The 17,902-nt window shown below is 39.5% G+C and overlaps 1 protein-coding gene across 1 annotated transcript in view; it reads left to right on the top strand.

Moving 5' to 3' along the window:
- Positions 1-17,902, top strand: part of Dpy19l1 (dpy-19 like C-mannosyltransferase 1) — a 93,775-nt gene that overhangs the window by 45,638 nt on the left and 30,235 nt on the right. The window contains exons 8-10 of the mRNA XM_051196896.1: positions 1,994-2,085; positions 6,226-6,325; positions 12,512-12,589. Of these exons, the coding sequence (XP_051052853.1) occupies positions 1,994-2,085; positions 6,226-6,325; positions 12,512-12,589 (270 nt within the window). The remainder of the gene's footprint in view (positions 1-1,993; positions 2,086-6,225; positions 6,326-12,511; positions 12,590-17,902) is intronic.

Below are 17,902 nucleotides of genomic sequence, written 5' to 3'. Positions count from 1 at the left end.
GCAGGGGAACAAGGGGAAAGGAGGGTTATGGGATGGGTTGACTGAATCTAAGGATATATGAAGAAGCCTTATGAAAACCTAGTACTCTGTAAGCTATTAACATCATAATTACTATTTGAAAGGAGCTTGAGCAGAGGTAGTGTGGAATATTACTTTAACTTGTGAAGATGTGTTACATTCATTTATGCTGCATTTGTTTAATGTTTAATGTAAAGACGTGTTGCTTTGCCTGCCTAAGGCACCTGATTGATTGATCTAATAAAAAGCTGATTGGCCAATAGCTAGGCAGTAGAAGGATAGGCAGGGTTGGTGGTCAGAGAGAATAAGGAAAAGAAGGAATCTAGCCTTAGGAGAAGAAAAAGGGAGACACCCGGAGCCAGCCAGGTAGCCACCAGACATGGAGTAGGACATATAGAATGAAAGGTTAAAAAGCTCCAAGGCAAACACAAATGAAGAGAAACAGGTCAGTTTAAGTTATAAGAGCTAGTGGGACAAGCATAAGACAATTCATAACTAATAAGTCTTCCGTCATCATCTGCGAACTGATTGGTGGCCCAAAAGAAAGCTTGCTACACAGAGGTGCCCACATGTGTGAACAGTGCTGCTTCCAGAAGACAGATGTGTGCTAGTAAATGCACATCTCAGAGGAAGGCACAGGTCACCTTCCCACTAGTTTGACCAGGGAGGCAGGCCCCACGGGTGCCCAAAGGGTTACAGACTCTTGCCACTGCTCTTGCTTGCTCGCCAGCTAGAAGGTAAGAGCCTGTTGCTAGATTTCCAGACGGGTCAGAGTGTGGGGTTTAGTTTTTTTAGTTTCAGTCAGTTTAGTTCAGTTTAGTTTCAGTGAGTGCAGGAATAGCCTGTGCACTTCCCATGTTGCTTTCCTCTTTGCTGACATGTCTATTAAGTCATTGCCCATACAGGTCTGAGTTCTTTTAAGAATGTTGCAGTTCTTGTGAGCATGTTCTGCAGGACCATCTCATAGCTATAACATTTTTCTTTCTTCATCCAATGCCTTTGTGTTTTGTTCTGTGAGCCACTCAGTGAATTTAGTCAGGAACTTCAGTATCACAATACATCTGGAACTTTCCATTTGAACCTGGTGGGCTCACCAGGGGTACACAGCTAAAGATATGACTGACCATTCTCCAAGACTGTTAGTAGCCACTAGGACAGCAGAGAGAAGGGCTTCATGAGCCGTTCCTAGATTCATGATTGGCTATTGACTAGTTTTATTCGTGCCGGGTAGGCAACCATAGTTGCATTTACTATGACATCCACAGAAGACAACTTTTCATAGCCTTTGTCCTTGTCTTATGGCTCTCTCTACACTGTCTTCTTAGATGTTCTCTGAGCCCTAGCAGGGGTGGGACAAATGTCCTTTTTAGGGCCAGCAATCAGTTATCACTTTATGACAGCCATGTGTCCACATTGACTGCTGTTCTACACGTAGAGAAGCTCCTCTGGAAAGGACTTGGGAGGCATTTCACTTCTTTTGCTATGTTCCTCCAGTCTTTGAACACTTTCTGGTACAAGCAATGTCTCAGGATAACCTTGTCCCAAGATACAAAACCAACTGTTTTCCCAGAATCTTATATCCTATTAGGGAAAATGGTGTTTAGAGATCACAGTTTGAACTGCGAGCACTTGCATCTCCTCGAGAAGTGAGCATATCTCTGCTAAGAACAGTTTTACTCCTCTAGCTGTTTTGAAATACATCTTGGATTGTGGTAACCAATATTTACCCAACTCGTAGCCATTCTACTCTCAGGTATAGCTCCAAAGGAAATAAAACTTTTATCAAAAGTTACTCACAGTCCTGTGTTAACCACTAGTCCACAATGCCCAAGGTACAGTGTTTCTTTTATAGAAAACCAAGCAGCTTGTTTGAAAGATCATATGGGACATAGTTTGTGTTTGTGCATAGCACCCTTCACCTTTTATTCATTCAGTACTACAGTAAGAACATTCTCTGGCCTGTTTGTTTTTTTAGTGTACCCGAGTGATGTGGACGCCTCCTCTCCGTGAGAGCTTCTCATATCCATTCCTTGTACTTCAGATGTTGCTTGTGACTCATATTCTCAGGTAACTTTTTTTTTTTATGCATATAGAGTATTTTTTATTTAATTTTATATAACAAAGTCCAATTAAATGAAAACAAACATTTATACACAATATTTGGGAATTTGGGCATCGTTCTTTCCAAACTACTTCCTGCTGGTAAGGGGCGCTGTCTTGGGGGATTCGAAGAAGATTCAGATATCCTAGCTGTAGTCTGTAGGGCTGTTTTGTCCAGCTGTTTGGAATGTAGGATCAGCTTGTACTCTGTTTCAGGCGGTCTGGTGTGATCAAACCACATTAGTCTGGAAGGAATCCACATCTTTTCATTTTCTGTGGAAACAAAAATAGAAATACTTTTCCCCAGTAACTTGTTCTTCAACTTATATTTTGGAGTCAAAGCGTTTTTTTTTTTTTTTTTTATTTTACATGTCGATCCCAGTTCCCTCTCCCTCCCTCCCTCCCTCCCCCTAAGCCCTCCCTCCCTCTTTCCCTCCCTTTTGCCCTCTCTACCCTCTCCCATGCACTCTAAACACCCTCCCCTCCCAACCCCCCGCCACAATACAATATGTAGGGGAATGCCATCCAATTGGGGTCATGTAGATCTGACAGGTCCTGTGAAGTAGGGACTAGGGCTTCTCTCCTATCTCTAGAATAAGGCAGTTATCCCTCCATGGGGGATATGTTTGCAAAGTCCTTTTGTGCACCAGGGATACATCCTGGCTCCACTGTCTGAGGTCTCTTAGACTGCTCAGACCTTCTGGCTGAGACCCATATTCAGGGGGGTCCGAGTCAGACCCCTGTTGGCTTCCCAGCTATCAGTCTAGTGGCCCTTAGCTCCTCCTTGTTCAGGTAAGCTGTCTCTATGTACTTCTACCGCATGGTCTTGTCCTCTCCATCTGCTTCTGGGTTCTAGTTTGACTCAGTGTTTATGTATGGGTGTTTGCTCCTGTTTTCAACAGGCATTAGTTGAGGACTCCATGGAGAAGTTAGTTGTTGATCTCACTCTCCGGGGAAGGGCATTTATGATAGCCTTTCCACGGAAGCTGAGATTGTTAGTTGGGAGAAGTCTTGTAGTTCCCTCGACCTTTCTTTGTGTTCAACTTTATCTTCAAACCAATATTGGCTCCCTCTTTTATGTTCTCTCTCTCTGTCTCTGTCTCTCTCTCTCTTTCCTATTTTCCATTCCTAACCAGGCTCAATCCTCCTGGTCGCACATGCCTTCCTCTCCTCCCTCTCATTTTCTCCTACTTCTCTCTCCATTAGCTGTCCTCCCCCACTATACCTGAGGTCTGGGGGACTTGTCCCTTCCCAGTTCTGTGAGGGACTTTATATGAATCTCTTAGAATACAACTTGTATCCTAGTTCCTCTGGTGATGTGAATTATAGGCTGGTGATCATTTGATCTAGGTCTAAAATCCATATATGAGTGAGTACATACTGTGTTCCTCTTTTTGTGACTGGGTTACCTCATTCAGGATGGTTTCTTCAAGTGCCATCCACTTGCCTGCGAATTTCAAGATACCATTATTTTTTTCTGCAGAGTAGTATTCCATTGTGTAGATGTGCCACATCTTCATTAACCATTCTTCAATTGAAGGGCATCTAGGTTGCTTCCAGGTTCTTGCTATTACAAATAGTGCTGCTATGAACATAGTTGAACAGATGTCTTTGTTGCATTGATGTGAATCCTTTGGGTATATGCCTAAGAGGAGTTGGAATAGGAGCTTGCTCCGTCCACTCCACGCATCGACCTGGTATCGCAACTTTTACTAATTCTTTTGTTGGGGTTTTATTTTCCCTTAGATAACTTAAAATAGAGGCTTGTAAGTTTTATTTTAAAAGAATATCTTGTTTCCTTAATAAAAATTGACATAGTAAGCTGGGCAATGTTGGCTACACCTTTAATCCCAGCACTAGGGAGGCAGAGGCAGGTGTGGTCCTCTGTGAGTTCGAGGCCAGCCCAGTCTACAGATCAAGATCCAGGACAGGCTGTAAACCTACACAGAGAAACCATTTCTTGAAAAAACAAAAACAACAAACCCTAAAATAAAACAAAAAAACTGACACAGTAAACTAGAGTGATCTTGTTATACTGAATTAATAAAGATAATTTACAAGTATTTCTTAGTACCAAAGACCTTTCCTTAGCCTGCCCGCTGGTCCCCTGCCTTCTGGTCTTCTGGTTTTTTTTTTTTTTTTTTTTTTTGGGGGGGGGTCACTTCATGGCGATTGCTCCAGTTGAGTAAATCTACTTTGACTTCTACCTCCCCACATTCCCCAGTCTTTCTCTTTTACTGTGTCAGCTGTCAAGGGAGAGGCTGGCCATACTGAGCCTTATTGATCGCATTCCATCCTTTGGAGCAAGAAGAATTCATAGCATCATCATTGGGAACCCTGACACATGGGGTTTTTCCTGACACTTGTTTGGAGTCTGGATATTACCTGGTAGTGGTAGGAAGAAACAGCCTATGCAAGCCAAGGGTGTGCTAGAAGAAATCCCATTAGAAGTCCAGAATTGAGTTACACCTAAGAGACCAGACAGGTTTAAGTACCCCAAGAGAGAATAAGAGCAGCTTCTCTTTCAGTGGACACATGCCGAGTTTAGACATGCATTGTCTTGATCCAGAGTGCAGACATACAGTAGGGTCAGTGTAGTAGGGTCAGTGTAGAACAGAACTCAAACCTGTAAAAGTTTGAAGCTGTCTTGGTCTAAGAACTCTGCTCAGTGGTCTGAGTTTGCTCAAGAGTTCAGACACATTCTGCCCAGGGCTGCTCCTATTGCTATGTTTTGGTTTTTTTTCTGTGTGTTACTCTCTGAGTTTTCATCAAGGTTCCTCTGTGGCTGCATTCTCCACCACCTTTTATTTCCTGCTACTTTAAGGGTAGGGGGTAGGGACACTTTAGAAATGATGTTAGCAGTAGGTTTTATTTTAGCAAACTGGTTTGTACAGTTCAGAATTTTAAGTGTTTTTAAACATCCAGGTTTATAGACATCACCCCAGCACCACAGTATCTGTTTTTTTCTCTATTTTTCTTAGTGAAGTTTATGTTTTTATTTCTGATATTATTTCTGAAGTTCAGAGTTAGTAGTGTATTGATCACTACCAGCTGGAATTCCTTTTGGTTCTTATTTTCTCTTGAGTTCATTCTCTACCTAGCTGCCAGATTAGTATTACATTCTATCCCTAAATCCATAATTTCTCTAGTTACCTATAAAATGAAAATGGTGACTCCCATTCAAAAGCAGTAGAAACATGCTTTTTTTTACAGAGGGGCTTCCCATACCTTGACTGTGACCCATGGTATTAGAAGGAAGTGTTTGCTGTAGTCCAACGCATACCATGTATGGGTGAAGCCGAAACTTCACAGACAGAGCCTTGTCTGCAGGTGCTGCCAGTTACAATCTGGCTTTCCTACTGGATTGAAAGTGCTGGCTTTCATCTAGTTACATGATTTTGTAAGGTTCTCTGGAGTTTAAGCATACATGGGTTAGTTCCTGGGGAAAGAAGTAGTGGAGGAAGGCTACTTCTCACTCTGTATGCTAGTGTGCATGTTCTGTGAAGGCAACGGCAGACTTGGGGCTTGAAATTAACTCATCCATGGAGTAAAGGCTGTTCCTGAAAGTCTTCCTCAAGTACTAGCTGGTCCTAGCATGACATCCCTAATGCTGGCTCCAGAACAGCTCCCTTCCTTTGCCTCCACTTCCGTTTTCCTAGGTGCATCTGCAGAAGACGGATTTCTGCTACTTTGTTGTCGCTCTCCCACAGCATCTTGTCTCCTAGAATATGCCACTTTTGTCATTTCTCCTAGACACTTCCTTACTTCTCCAACTAACGAATCTATTGACTTAACATTTTAAGAAGTCTTATTATAAATTCACTAAAATACAATGTGAAAAAGCAGTAATGACTGTATTTACCTTCCCTCCTCTCCCTCCTCTCCCTTTACTTGGCAGGGCTTTGTGGTTTTGCAGTAATAATAGGTATTTACTTTTTATAGAAAATTATTATAATTGAGAACCAGAAGGTATAATTTCTAACCCATTGGATTATCTTGCATGCAGTTTATGTGCACTCCAGATCATGTTTGAGATGCTAATTGGCAGCAGTTTGGAGCTATACTGGACTGCTTTGTAGTTAAACCTCCTGATATTATCTTTTCCAGGGCTACAAAACTTTACAGAGGGAGCTTGATTGCACTGTGCATTTCCAATGTATTCTTCATGCTTCCTTGGCAATTTGCCCAATTTGTGCTTCTTACGCAGGTAAGGTGGGCACCTTTTGAAACTGAAGTATTTTAAGCTTGGTGCTTCTGATTATGTGAGCTCATCTGTATGAAATTGTAACCATGATATATTTATTTATTTTTTGAGGCTTTCATATGTGAGTACTGTATTAACACCATTCCCCTCTCTCTCATTCAACTCCTCCCATGCCTACCTTTCAGGTTCATGCTCTTTTACTTTATAATTGATATTAGACATATATAAACATGTATACATACAACCTGAGGTGTTCATGGACTATACTGATGTATATGTTTTCTTAGGGCTGACTGCCCATCTGTCTTCTTCCCTGGAGTAGACGGATTGATTCTTCCTGTTTCACAAGTCTTAAGTTCTAAGATTTTTCTTCTTCATTTTTTTTAAGGCTAAATGAAATGTTGGTATAATTAACCCCATTATTTTAACTTCTAATGTAGCTACTGTATGATGTCACATATATACATATATTGCAGGCCATCATATTTCCATTGGACAGACAGGATATGAGTTGGGTGCATACAGCCCCTACTTTCACATTTTACTCTTCTGCTTTGTAGGAAGTAATAGTATTAAAATACCCAGTACATAGTTCTCTTGTCAGCATCTTGATTCTGTTCTTTTCTGTTATCCTTCTATCTGTGATTCAGTGATTGATGGCTCACTCCAAGCATCATCTTGCCCAAAGACATCTTGCTGCCATGCATTAGGAACAACACATGTTCAGATTTCATTTGCCATTCTGATGAGCCAGCTAATTGTACAGAAGAGGTGGATCAATAAATGGTTGAAAAATGCTTTTTCACTACTCCACAGATATGAGTAAAATATGTTCATCCAATAAGAACAAGTATGTCTTTGATGCTATGGGTAGTAAAGTGATGGACAAAATGTGTCTTCCAGAGACTAGATTATTTAAATGATAACACTGGATTTCCTCTTAGCTATATGATTCCTGCATGTTGATTAAACCCAACTTCTGGGAGTGTCTCAGTCAAGACAATCTGATTTTATCATCTTCTTTCATTGGGACCTTTCCTGTGTTGGTTCCTGTTACGATCACTTTCCTCACAGCCTGGTCTCAAAGCTGTGTCAAACCCAAAATAACACACAAAGACTATTAGTTATAAAGCTGTTGGCCAATGGCTAGAGCTTCTTATTGGCTAGCTCCGTCTTAAATATCAACCCATTTCTGTCAATCTAAGTGTTTTCACTTGGTCTCATCTTACCGGAGAAAGGGTCCTCCTGGACCTCTTCTCTTATATCCCACATCTTGACTCCTCTCTATATCTCCCAGATTCCTTGTCTCCTAGTCCCGCCTATCTTGCTTTCCTATTGGTCAACAGGGCTTTATTCATTAATCAGTAAGAGAAACATATGTACAGAATGGTATCTCCCATAATCTCCTGTTTTCTGTCTAAAATAAAGAGAAGGGTTTTAAATTTAACAGTAAAATTACATATGATAAAATGAGAACTATAGCTAACAATATTAAGTCCATTAACATCAGGAACTAAAGAAAATATTCTATCCTATCTTTGTGAGTTTAAAGTCTTATATGAAACTTATTGTTAATCCTAAGGAAAACTATAGCCATAACTATCTGTCTTCAAGTCCATCAAAGACCACAGAAGGATAATATAAACTCTAGAAATGACAGAGATACCTTGCTACCTGGTCAGTCACCCAAAGTTCTTCTCTAATGTTCCATCTTCAGCCTATAGGCTCCTCAGCAAATTAGGAAACTTTAAATTGCCCACCTGTATTGGCAGTTTGTCAGTCACTTTTTTCTGTGTCCTGCAGACTGTCTGGCAGAAACTTCCATGAAGCAGGAACCCTGTAGCAACGTTCATCTTGTTTTAGCAGTCATTTTTCTGTGGGTCCTGCATGTCTACTTTATAAAGCATATAGTTAAACAGTCTAGACAAGAGCAGTGTCTTGCCCAAATGGCTAGTCTTGCCATATTGGAAGCAAACTCCATAATGAATTTCTTCGATGTCCATCTTCCTTTGTGATGCAAGTGGTGTTGTCAGGAGCAGTTATGTCTTACTGTCAAAAAAATATTTATCCATCTCAAATGCTTCTCTGTATATCTAGAAATTCTAATAACCATAAGTTTTGACTTATAGGCAACTATCTATAGTGTATAGTGTAATGAATTATATATTACATTTTTATATGAGCTATATAAACACAATACCTAAACAAGAGGAGAAATAAACATATCACAAAATTGACCTTAAATTTGTGTCAATAAATGAAAATCCATTCAAAAACAGAATATTCATTTTTATACCATAATCCCTTTTTTACTTTTAGAAAGAGGTGGGTTGTGATTATTAACCATTTATAAGCAACCCTATTTAAATGAAAACAAAATTTGGGCATTGTTCTTTTCAAATTGCTTCCTGCTGGTTGGGGACTCTGTAATACCATGGGAATCCTAAGAAGATGCAGAAATCCTGGCTATGGTTTGTAAGGCTGTCTTGTCCCAGCTGTTTTGAATATTGAATCACATGGAACACTGTTTCAGGGGGTCTTTCTTGATCAAACCATGTCAGTCTGGAAGGAATCCACAGCTTTTCATTTCCTATGGAAACAAAAGTAGAAATCGTTTTTCCCAGTAACCTGTCCTTGGACTTAAATTTTGTAGTCAAAGCATTTCCAAAGTATATAAGTTGGATTAATTTAGCAGCATTTATAATTGAATGTATTTTAGCAGTTGTTCCTTCCTTAGCAATAGAGCTAATCAAAGACAACATAATAGCATGTAGTATCCGTATCCGGATTCTCTGTATTTCCCATCCTTAGGTGGCTTTTTTTTATTACTTTATTTTACTTTTATTTTTTTCATTTTTTGAGACTGGGTTTTTCGGTGAACTTTTGTCTGTCCTGAAATTCAATCTGTACACCAGGTTCGCTTTGAAATCACAGAGATTTGCTTGCCTCTGCCTCCCGAATGCTGGGATTAAAGGTGTGTGCCACCAAACATAGGTACTTTCTTTCTATTAAAACCACTTTATCCTGTTTCTTTTTCTCTCCCAAGCCTACATATATTTTTAAACACACTGTAAACCTTTAGAGGTTGTTCTTTATCTTAATCTGTCTTTACTGTAAATCTTTTTCTTTTTCTGGCCACGAGTCTTTTATCTGCTAAACAACAACATTGTTTTCCAATATGCCAGGGGTACCTTTACCACCAGCACTGTGAGCTGTACTCACTGCCTTGGTCTATGCTGCCATCAAGCAGCATGCTGCTGATTTGGAGATGTGGTCACTGCCAGTGCCAGCTGCTCGTACACACCATTGCATTGTTAGCAGAGCCTCATAAAAGAGCCATGCAGTTTTTTGCTGCTTATGCTGAGTCAGGGAACTAAAGGAGCCACCTGAGTCCCTGCTTGTCTCCAGCAAAACAGAGCCCATCCCAGAAAATGCTACTACCAAGAAGCCTTGCTTGTCTTTGTTCTGTTGTTTTTTTAAAATCCCTTTTAAAACTTTTGTCATGTTTTAAGTGGAAGCATTACCCATGTTTTAGGCGACATTTTGTTACAAGTACTTTTTCACCAGCCTGGTCCCACAAACCAAGTCAGTCCCCCAAATAACACACAGAGACATTGTATTAATTGTGAAACTGTTGGCCGATTACTAGTGTTTCTTATTGGCTAGCTCTGACTTAATTATTAACACATTTTCTATTAATACAAGTATTTCCACTTGGTCTTGGCTTACCAGGAATGTCAGACCTGCATCTCCTTTGCCTGCTATATCTTGGTAGAGAAGAGAGCTCTTCATTCTTTTAAAGAAAATTCAGAGTAGGGATATTCATGAGATTAGTTTATTAATGAATATTATTACTTACTAATAGAACTCATGCATAAAAATGCTTATCTTTGTTATTACATCATTGTTAGAGCACTAAAAAGAAAACTGGTGGTCAGCCCCAAAATCCTTCTCCTGAGTAAAATGTGTTTCCTCTATGAAACACACTTAATATTGCGCTAATATTCATGCATACATATCATTTATTCGGATCAGATCCATCCCTCTCATCTCCTTCCCCTGAATCCCTCTCCTTTTCTTCCCACTACCACTTTTCCCTCACAGGTTATGTGCTTGCACACTGACCTGTCCCAACTCTCATGCCCTCCATCCCCTGCTCTCCCCCATAACGATCCCACCAACTGAATGCATCTAGTCCTGTCTGTATGTTCATGAGTGTGTGATCATCAGCTCAAGAAAAGCTTCTCAGGGCCCCAATCCTCGAAGAAAACTCACTGTCACTAGTCATCAGTTGACAGTAGATGTTCAGATAAGGGGGTTTTTGCTGGCTGCCTTAAACCCTTCCATGCAGAATCAGTATGTGTGGGATAAGAAAATGGGCAGGCAGTAAGTTCCTGCTCTGTGTGGCTCCCTTAGCAGTCTGCAATTTATCATCTTTCTGTGTATTCCCGCTTCTCTCTTCTGGGTTCATAAAACAAGGGAGCCCTCTGAGAGGGGAGGGTTTTGTAGGCTTGGGTTTTTTTGTACTTGCTATTTATGAAATTATGCTTGCCATACTTATATAACACTGTTTGAGGGATGCTTTTAAATACTCAAATGCCTTGCCTCGCAAATAAAGGCAGATCTGGATTTGAGTTTTAACTATTTATTTGCTACTTTCTTAGGCAAAACATAAAAAATAAATAAATAAATAAATAAATACATAAATAAATACCCAGAAAGACAGAAAAAAGAAAAGGAAAACAAAACCCTTAACTTTGTTGTTCCAGATACATCTTTTCTGAAACACAGGGGATGAAAGTGTCCACTCCCTATGTTGTTTAGCATCAGATAGTAGTGGGTATAAGTACTCAGCCGGTCATCAGTGAGGCTAGCTATTTTGATTCGTTTATTTTTTTAGGCAGAATCTTGGTGGCCTCAAAGTGATATTTCTCTAGCTTCGGCCTCCTGGTTGCTGGCTTCACCGTTACTCCTTCCACTGGGCCTTGTTAATTGCTCTTTTTATTATTTAAAAAACAAAAAAGTAGGTTGAGTTTATGTACATCTTCTTTGGTCTGATCTTTGAGACTTCTGTCTCTTCTTTAGTTTGATTCTATTTAAATTCATTTTATGGGCTGAGCTGTCATTGGAACCCTGTAAGTGATCTCTGTGTGGTTCTGGCCCAGGCATGAGAGGCCCTTTTAACTGCTTCCAGGTGGGATAGCCTTCATTGAGTGGGAAGTTGGGGGGGGTATAAGGATAGGAGCAGGTGTATCCTGCTTCTCCTGGAGCTACTGCAGAGCAACACACACCTGCCCACAGTCCTCATATTGAGTGGTATGAGTCACCCTGAAGCAGTCCACATGGATAGCTGAGGAAAAGAGACCATGGTTTTCTTATTAGTGGGAACATTTGCTGAGGAGGATGTGGGAACTAAAAAACCCAACAAAGAAGCTTAGTAGTTTGGAACATGGGTTATACATAAGTATTTACCTGTTGGGCAGTTTTTCCCTTGTTCATGTGTGAAGAGTTGAATTTAAATGGCTTTCCCTTAAAGAGGGTGGAGACATGACACCTCTCTACTGGAGTGTCATTTAGTCAGTGAATCCATCTAAATCTAGTAATTTTAAAATTTGTGACAAATCTGAAAATTTCAGAATTCTTCATGAAAGAATTTTCTTCAACTGGAATATGTATTATTCTTTTAAAATATGAAGCTTGACAAATTTGAACCTGGCATGTAAGCATTTATCTGTATTAGTCATAATGCTAATGGAGATGACAAACGGGAGGACTTAATGTGTTTTATATAAATATACATCACTTAATTTTTTAGTTTACTGTGATTTCTGCAATTATGTCTTAGTGGTCATGTTATAATTATATTTTCAAGTGTTTGATTGGCTAGAGGACATTTTAATTATATGTGTTGACAGTAGAGTCAGCCTGGTATTAAAATGAGTGCTGTTTTGGACAATCTACAGTGTAGCTACTTCACATAGTTTCATATTAGGAGAGTTCTATAAATGAAAGACCAATTAATAACCATATTCAATAATAAATTGCCAACTGGAAGGAAAGCTAAAACAATCTCTGTATGAAGATAATTTGAAATAATAAAGTAATCTTGTCTTTATTCTTGTGGCTACTTGTTTTATATATGTATATATATGATGTTTATTTTTAATGTCATTTCTTTTTTGATTTCAGATTTCATCATTATTTGCAGTGCATGTTGTGGGATACATTGATATATGTAAATTACGGAAGATCATTTATATACACATGGTAATGCTCTTTGTTTTCTACTTAGTGTGATACATAATTTGTTCATTTCTGAAACTAGTTGTAACCTGATTCTTTAATGAACATAACTGTCCTTCAAACACTGATACAGTTAACCTTGTTTTAAACATACTACCAAGAAAGCTTTAATTTGGAATCACTGTCTTATTGAGCCTGTGCCCAGCTTATGTATCTGTGCACAGGGAGCATGAAGCGATGCACTGTCTACCTTGGGAGCCACCTCTTAAAGTGAAGTGGAATGCCCATCACTGGCCATGCGAGACACACCCAGGGCCAGAACTGCAGAGCCCTCAGCATTCATACTGCTGACCTAGTTGAGAGCGAAAGTTGGAAATATAATGCTGCATTGTTGTTTTTAGTCTTTTGTTGGGTGCCACCACCCAGCTCCCCAATACATACATGAAGGCTCATTATTACTTAGGAATGCCCAACCTTCACTGGCTTGTTCCTAGTCAGTTTTTCTTAAATTATCCCATCTACCTTTTGCCTCTAGGCTTCTATCTTTCTCTATTTCTGTATATCTTTCATTGTTTCTTTCTCTGTGACTTGCTGCATAGCTGGGTGGTTGACCCCTGGTATTCTCCTCTCCTCCTTCATCTCCCCAGGTTTCTCCTCCTATTTATTCTCTCTGCCTGCCAGCCCTGCCTATCTTTTCTCCTGCCTTGCTATTGCTCTTTATTACACCAATAAGGTGTTTTAGACAGGCAAATTAATAGCTTCACAGATTAAGTAAATGCAACCTAGAAGAATGCAACACATGTTTGCATCATTAAACAAAAGTTCCACAGCTGAAGGCTACCATGAATGCCCTTCCTGGATAGTGAGATCAACAACTAACTTATCCATCGAGCCCTCATCTAGTACCTGTTGGAAACAGATGCATACACCCATACCTAAACACTGAATCGAACTAGAATCCAGATGCAGACGGAGAGGACAAGACCAGGTTGCAGAAACACATAGAGACAGCTGATCTGAACAAGGAGGAGCTAACAGGCCCCCAGACTGATAGCTGGGAAGCCAGCATGGGACTGCCTCAGGCCCCCCTGAATATGAGTCTCAGCCAGAAGGACTGAGCAGTCTAAGGGACCTCAGACAGTGGAGCCAGGATGTATCCCTGGTGCACAAAAGGACCTTGCGAACACATCCCCCATGGAGGTATAACTTCCTTAACCAAGAGACAGGAGAGAAGTTCTAGTCCCTACTTCAAATGACTTGACAGGTCTACATGATCCCACCTGGATGGCATTGCCCTACATGTGGAATTGGGGTGGGGGGATGGGAAGGGAGGGTGGTCAGAATGCATGTGAGGGGAGGTAGAGAGGGTAAAAGGGAGGGAGGGAGAAGGAACTGGGATTGACATACAAAACAATGAATTAAAAAAAAAAAGGTTCCACAGCATAAACAAAGGTAACACAACTATATTCTATAACAGTGCATGTTAGAAAGCAATTAAAAGCCAAAGAATGAAAGCCTAACAGAGTGGGGTGTATTAGCACAAAGCTAGGGGAAGGAGATGCATGTTGTGAAGGAGGAGCAGGACAGAAAGTGGAGGGCAGAGACGCCTCAAGGCTGGCTGGCTGATGCTGGTTGCATGTTTGTGCTTGGAAAGCATTTGTCTTTTCTGTGTCACTCCTCCCTAGTGTTTTCTTTCTTTGGTGACCTTACTGTTGTTTCACTGGACCATAATTGCCTTTCCTTTTCTTACAGTTTTACAGTTGACACTTAGATGTTGATACTTTTGGTTATAGGAAGCTTATGAATAAAGGTACAATATCAAGGAGCATGAGGCTAGCTACCATTCTGACAAAGTGTATTCTCACCTCTCCAGGATGTGGTCACTGTCCCCTCTGAGCTGTCATTGAATGGTTTCTGCTTTGCTTATATGGATATTTTGCAATAGTCAACGTCCTTATGAACTATAAACCCAGTTTTCCTGGCTGATGTAAATGGCTCTTTTCTGAGACTGAAAAGTAATTCAGGTTTCTTGTATTTGCATGTTACTGAAATTCAGAAATGTCCACTGCTGTGTATTTTCCATTGTCTGAACAAAACAGTTTATTTTTCTGTTTCCTTGTTAAAGGACATTGAAGTTGTGTTTCCACTTCTGTCTTCTCTTTAACAAGTAACGATGAGCAGTCTTACTCATATCTCCTGGGACATGTGTATAGGCATTTCTCAGGAGTCTTTACCTAGAACTCTATTTACTCCATGCTAAATTATGCACATGTTCAACTTTATAACTGCTAAAGTCATTTTTAGATGGTGAGAGTATTTAAAATAGCAATATGTAATGGCTCATGACACTCCATTTTATTTAAATATAATGTCTGGTTATTATATATTTTGTTTTTATTTTCCATGAATCCGTGCCCCTTTGGTGTGTTTAGTTACCTCCTGTTTTCATTTCTGAGACTTGCCTGCTCAAATCTTTTTGCAAGTTTCTCTTATATTAGAAAGTGATGGGATCTCTTTGATTCTGAGCAGTATAATTGTTTTCATATTGTTTGTTTCGTGAATTACTCCAGGTTCACCCTGCTATTCTGTGCAGCTTCTGTTTTAGCATGTTCTCATCATGCTTTGACTACATTCCAAAAGAAATGAGTAACAAACAATAAGTTTCATGAAAAGCTTTTCTTCCTTTGCCAGGTGATCCTATGTGCTATTCCATCTCCAGTCTGTATTATGGTGAAATCACATTAAAACAAGCGCTCTTCATGTAGGGGGTGGGGAGCTACATATCATTTCTAACTATTGCTATATTTCTATTTCTCTATGAATTTTAAAGTTTAAAGTTTTTTTTTACTTTTATTTTTTAAAATATACTTATTTTTTTCCCAAACTGATTAATAGAGTTTTTTACTTTGAAGTACAATTCTGAATAAAAGGCAAGCATTCCATCCCATTGGAATGTAGCACACAGGCAACTATGGCCGAGAGCTTTGATAGCTGAAAGTCATTAAGTATTGAGATATCAAGATTTTGTTGATTATCTCTTGGATGTAAAACAGTGCTTTTATTAATTTACTCATTATTCTCTGTCTCCCTCTGTTATCCCCTTACCTATTTCTAGATTCTTAAAGTTATATTAAGAAAAGTATATAGAGTTAATTATCCAGAGAATTTTTTCTACATCTCACATGATAGGAATCATGTAACAGAATGTACCCTCTGAACAGTTAGATGTGATTAACTGGCAGTAATGTTCACACTTGTTTGCAAGCATCATATCCAGTTAAAGAAGCATCTTCATTGTGCAGATCTGAAGCTTTGCACATGCTGCATATAGCTGCATTGTCTCCCATCTCTTCAGTGTATGGAAACCCCTTTTGTTCATTCTGTCCCTGATAATGACTATCCTGTATGTCATAAGTATATGAAATGGTGTCTTCCTGGCCGGTTTCTTTAATTTAACATAATGGTCTTGTTTGTTCTGTGTTGTATCATGTGTTGTGGTTTCCTGCCTTTCTGTGGATTACCAACATCCCATCATTTATATGTGTGGGGCAGGGAGAGGTAGCACATTGTATTGTCTGTCTTGAACACTCAGGTTTCTTCTGTACTTAACTTACAGCAAAATGCTTCGATGAACATGAGCATCTCTTCGTTTTCTGGTTTTCAGAGTAGAATTGATTAAGTGGCAAACCTGCTTTTAGTTTTTGAGTAGCTTAATACTGTTTTCTACAGTGATGGTACTATTTGTTATATATTCTCTGCAATAACATTTATTTTCTGTCTCTAAAAAGTTATTGTAACCAATCCAATGGGAATAGGATGTCTCATTTAAATTTTTCCTTGTCTTTGTTTTAATTAAAAGGTGGTATTTTGTGGAGCACAGTTAGGTTTACAGCACAGTGAGCAGAAAGTACCCTCTATGTGACACCCCCAACTGCTGTTATCCTGAAGCAGCAAGGTACTGTTGTCACAGCTGATAGCTGCATTGGCATGTCCTAAGCACCCAGTCTGTGATCTCAGTCTTGGCACTGTAGAATGTATAGAATCTGATGAACGATGATACATCCTGCGGAACAGTTTCACAGTCCTAGTAACTGCTATCTCTGTATATTTTTGCCTTGTGCAGAATGTCATGCATTTGGAGTTAGATAGCACATAGCTGTTTGCAGAGCCACTTATTTCACTTACTGAAGGCAGATAAGTTTACTCTTTGTGTGCCAAGATAGCTCATTTTTTCATAACTGAATAACATTTTGACTTTTTAGAGCTATATCATAGTTTATCCATTTAGTTATTTGTGGGACATTTTGGGTAATTCCAAGTTTGTATAGCTATGAATAAGCTGCTGAAGCATTTGCCTCTAGGCTTTAATGTAGATTTTAAATTCATTTGGAACAATATCAAGGAAAGTGATTATTAAATCATAGGTCAACAGTTTATCTGGTGTTAGAATATTGTCAAACTGTTTTCACAGTGGCTGCACCATTTTGCATAAGAGAGAAGAAGGGGGAAGAAAGGGGTATGGGAGAAAGGAAAGGAACCCTGCTTCCCTCTACCCTCCTGACCCCTGTGTCAGACACTCTGATCAGTTTGCCATTGCTGTATGCTTGACTGTACTTCCATATTATTTATCTGTGTTTCCATTTAGGTGTTCTGTTTCTTAAGGCCTGCTGCCATTTCTTTCTAATTGGTTGTTCATTTTCTTATTACTGAGTTTTGACAATTCTTTATTAATTTTTTTGTATTACATTGGATGACAGTTCTTTAGTAGATGGTGCCTTTCTCTTCCTTCTAAAGCTGGGTACTGGGAATTGAACCATGAACGTCATACATGCTAGTCAAATGCTCTGTCATCAAGCTGCAGCCCCAGCTCAGATGTACCTATTACAGATACTTTTCTCTTAGTCTGGCTTGTTGTGATCTTGGCATTGCCTTTCTTGGAGCTGGAATTTTTAATTTTAAAAATTATTCGTTTACCTATTTGAGTACTTTAATCAGGTACACATAGTTTTCTCTATATAGATTTGTATGTTTTGACTGTGTGTATGTCTGTATATCATATGTGTGCCTGGAGAAGTCAGAAGAGGGCATTGGATCATTTAGAACTAGAGATACAGTAGGTTGTGAGCTGCCATATGGGTTCTGGGAACTGAACCTGAATCCTTAGCAAGAACAGCTCTTAACCATGGAAACATCTCTCCAACACACGCACACGTGTGTGTGTGTGTGTGTGTGTGTGTGTGTGTGTGTGTGTGTATGTGTGTGTATGTATGCGTGTGTTTTTATGTATGCATGCATGTATGCATGTATATGTATATATGTATTTATTTACTTAAGTTT

The sequence above is a fragment of the Phodopus roborovskii genome, unplaced genomic scaffold (genome assembly GCF_943737965.1).
Source record: "Phodopus roborovskii unplaced genomic scaffold, PHOROB, whole genome shotgun sequence".
Classification (NCBI taxonomy): Eukaryota; Metazoa; Chordata; class Mammalia; order Rodentia; family Cricetidae; genus Phodopus; species Phodopus roborovskii.
Note: the sequence above shows the minus strand (reverse complement) of the source record. Positions and strands in the feature narration are given on the sequence as shown.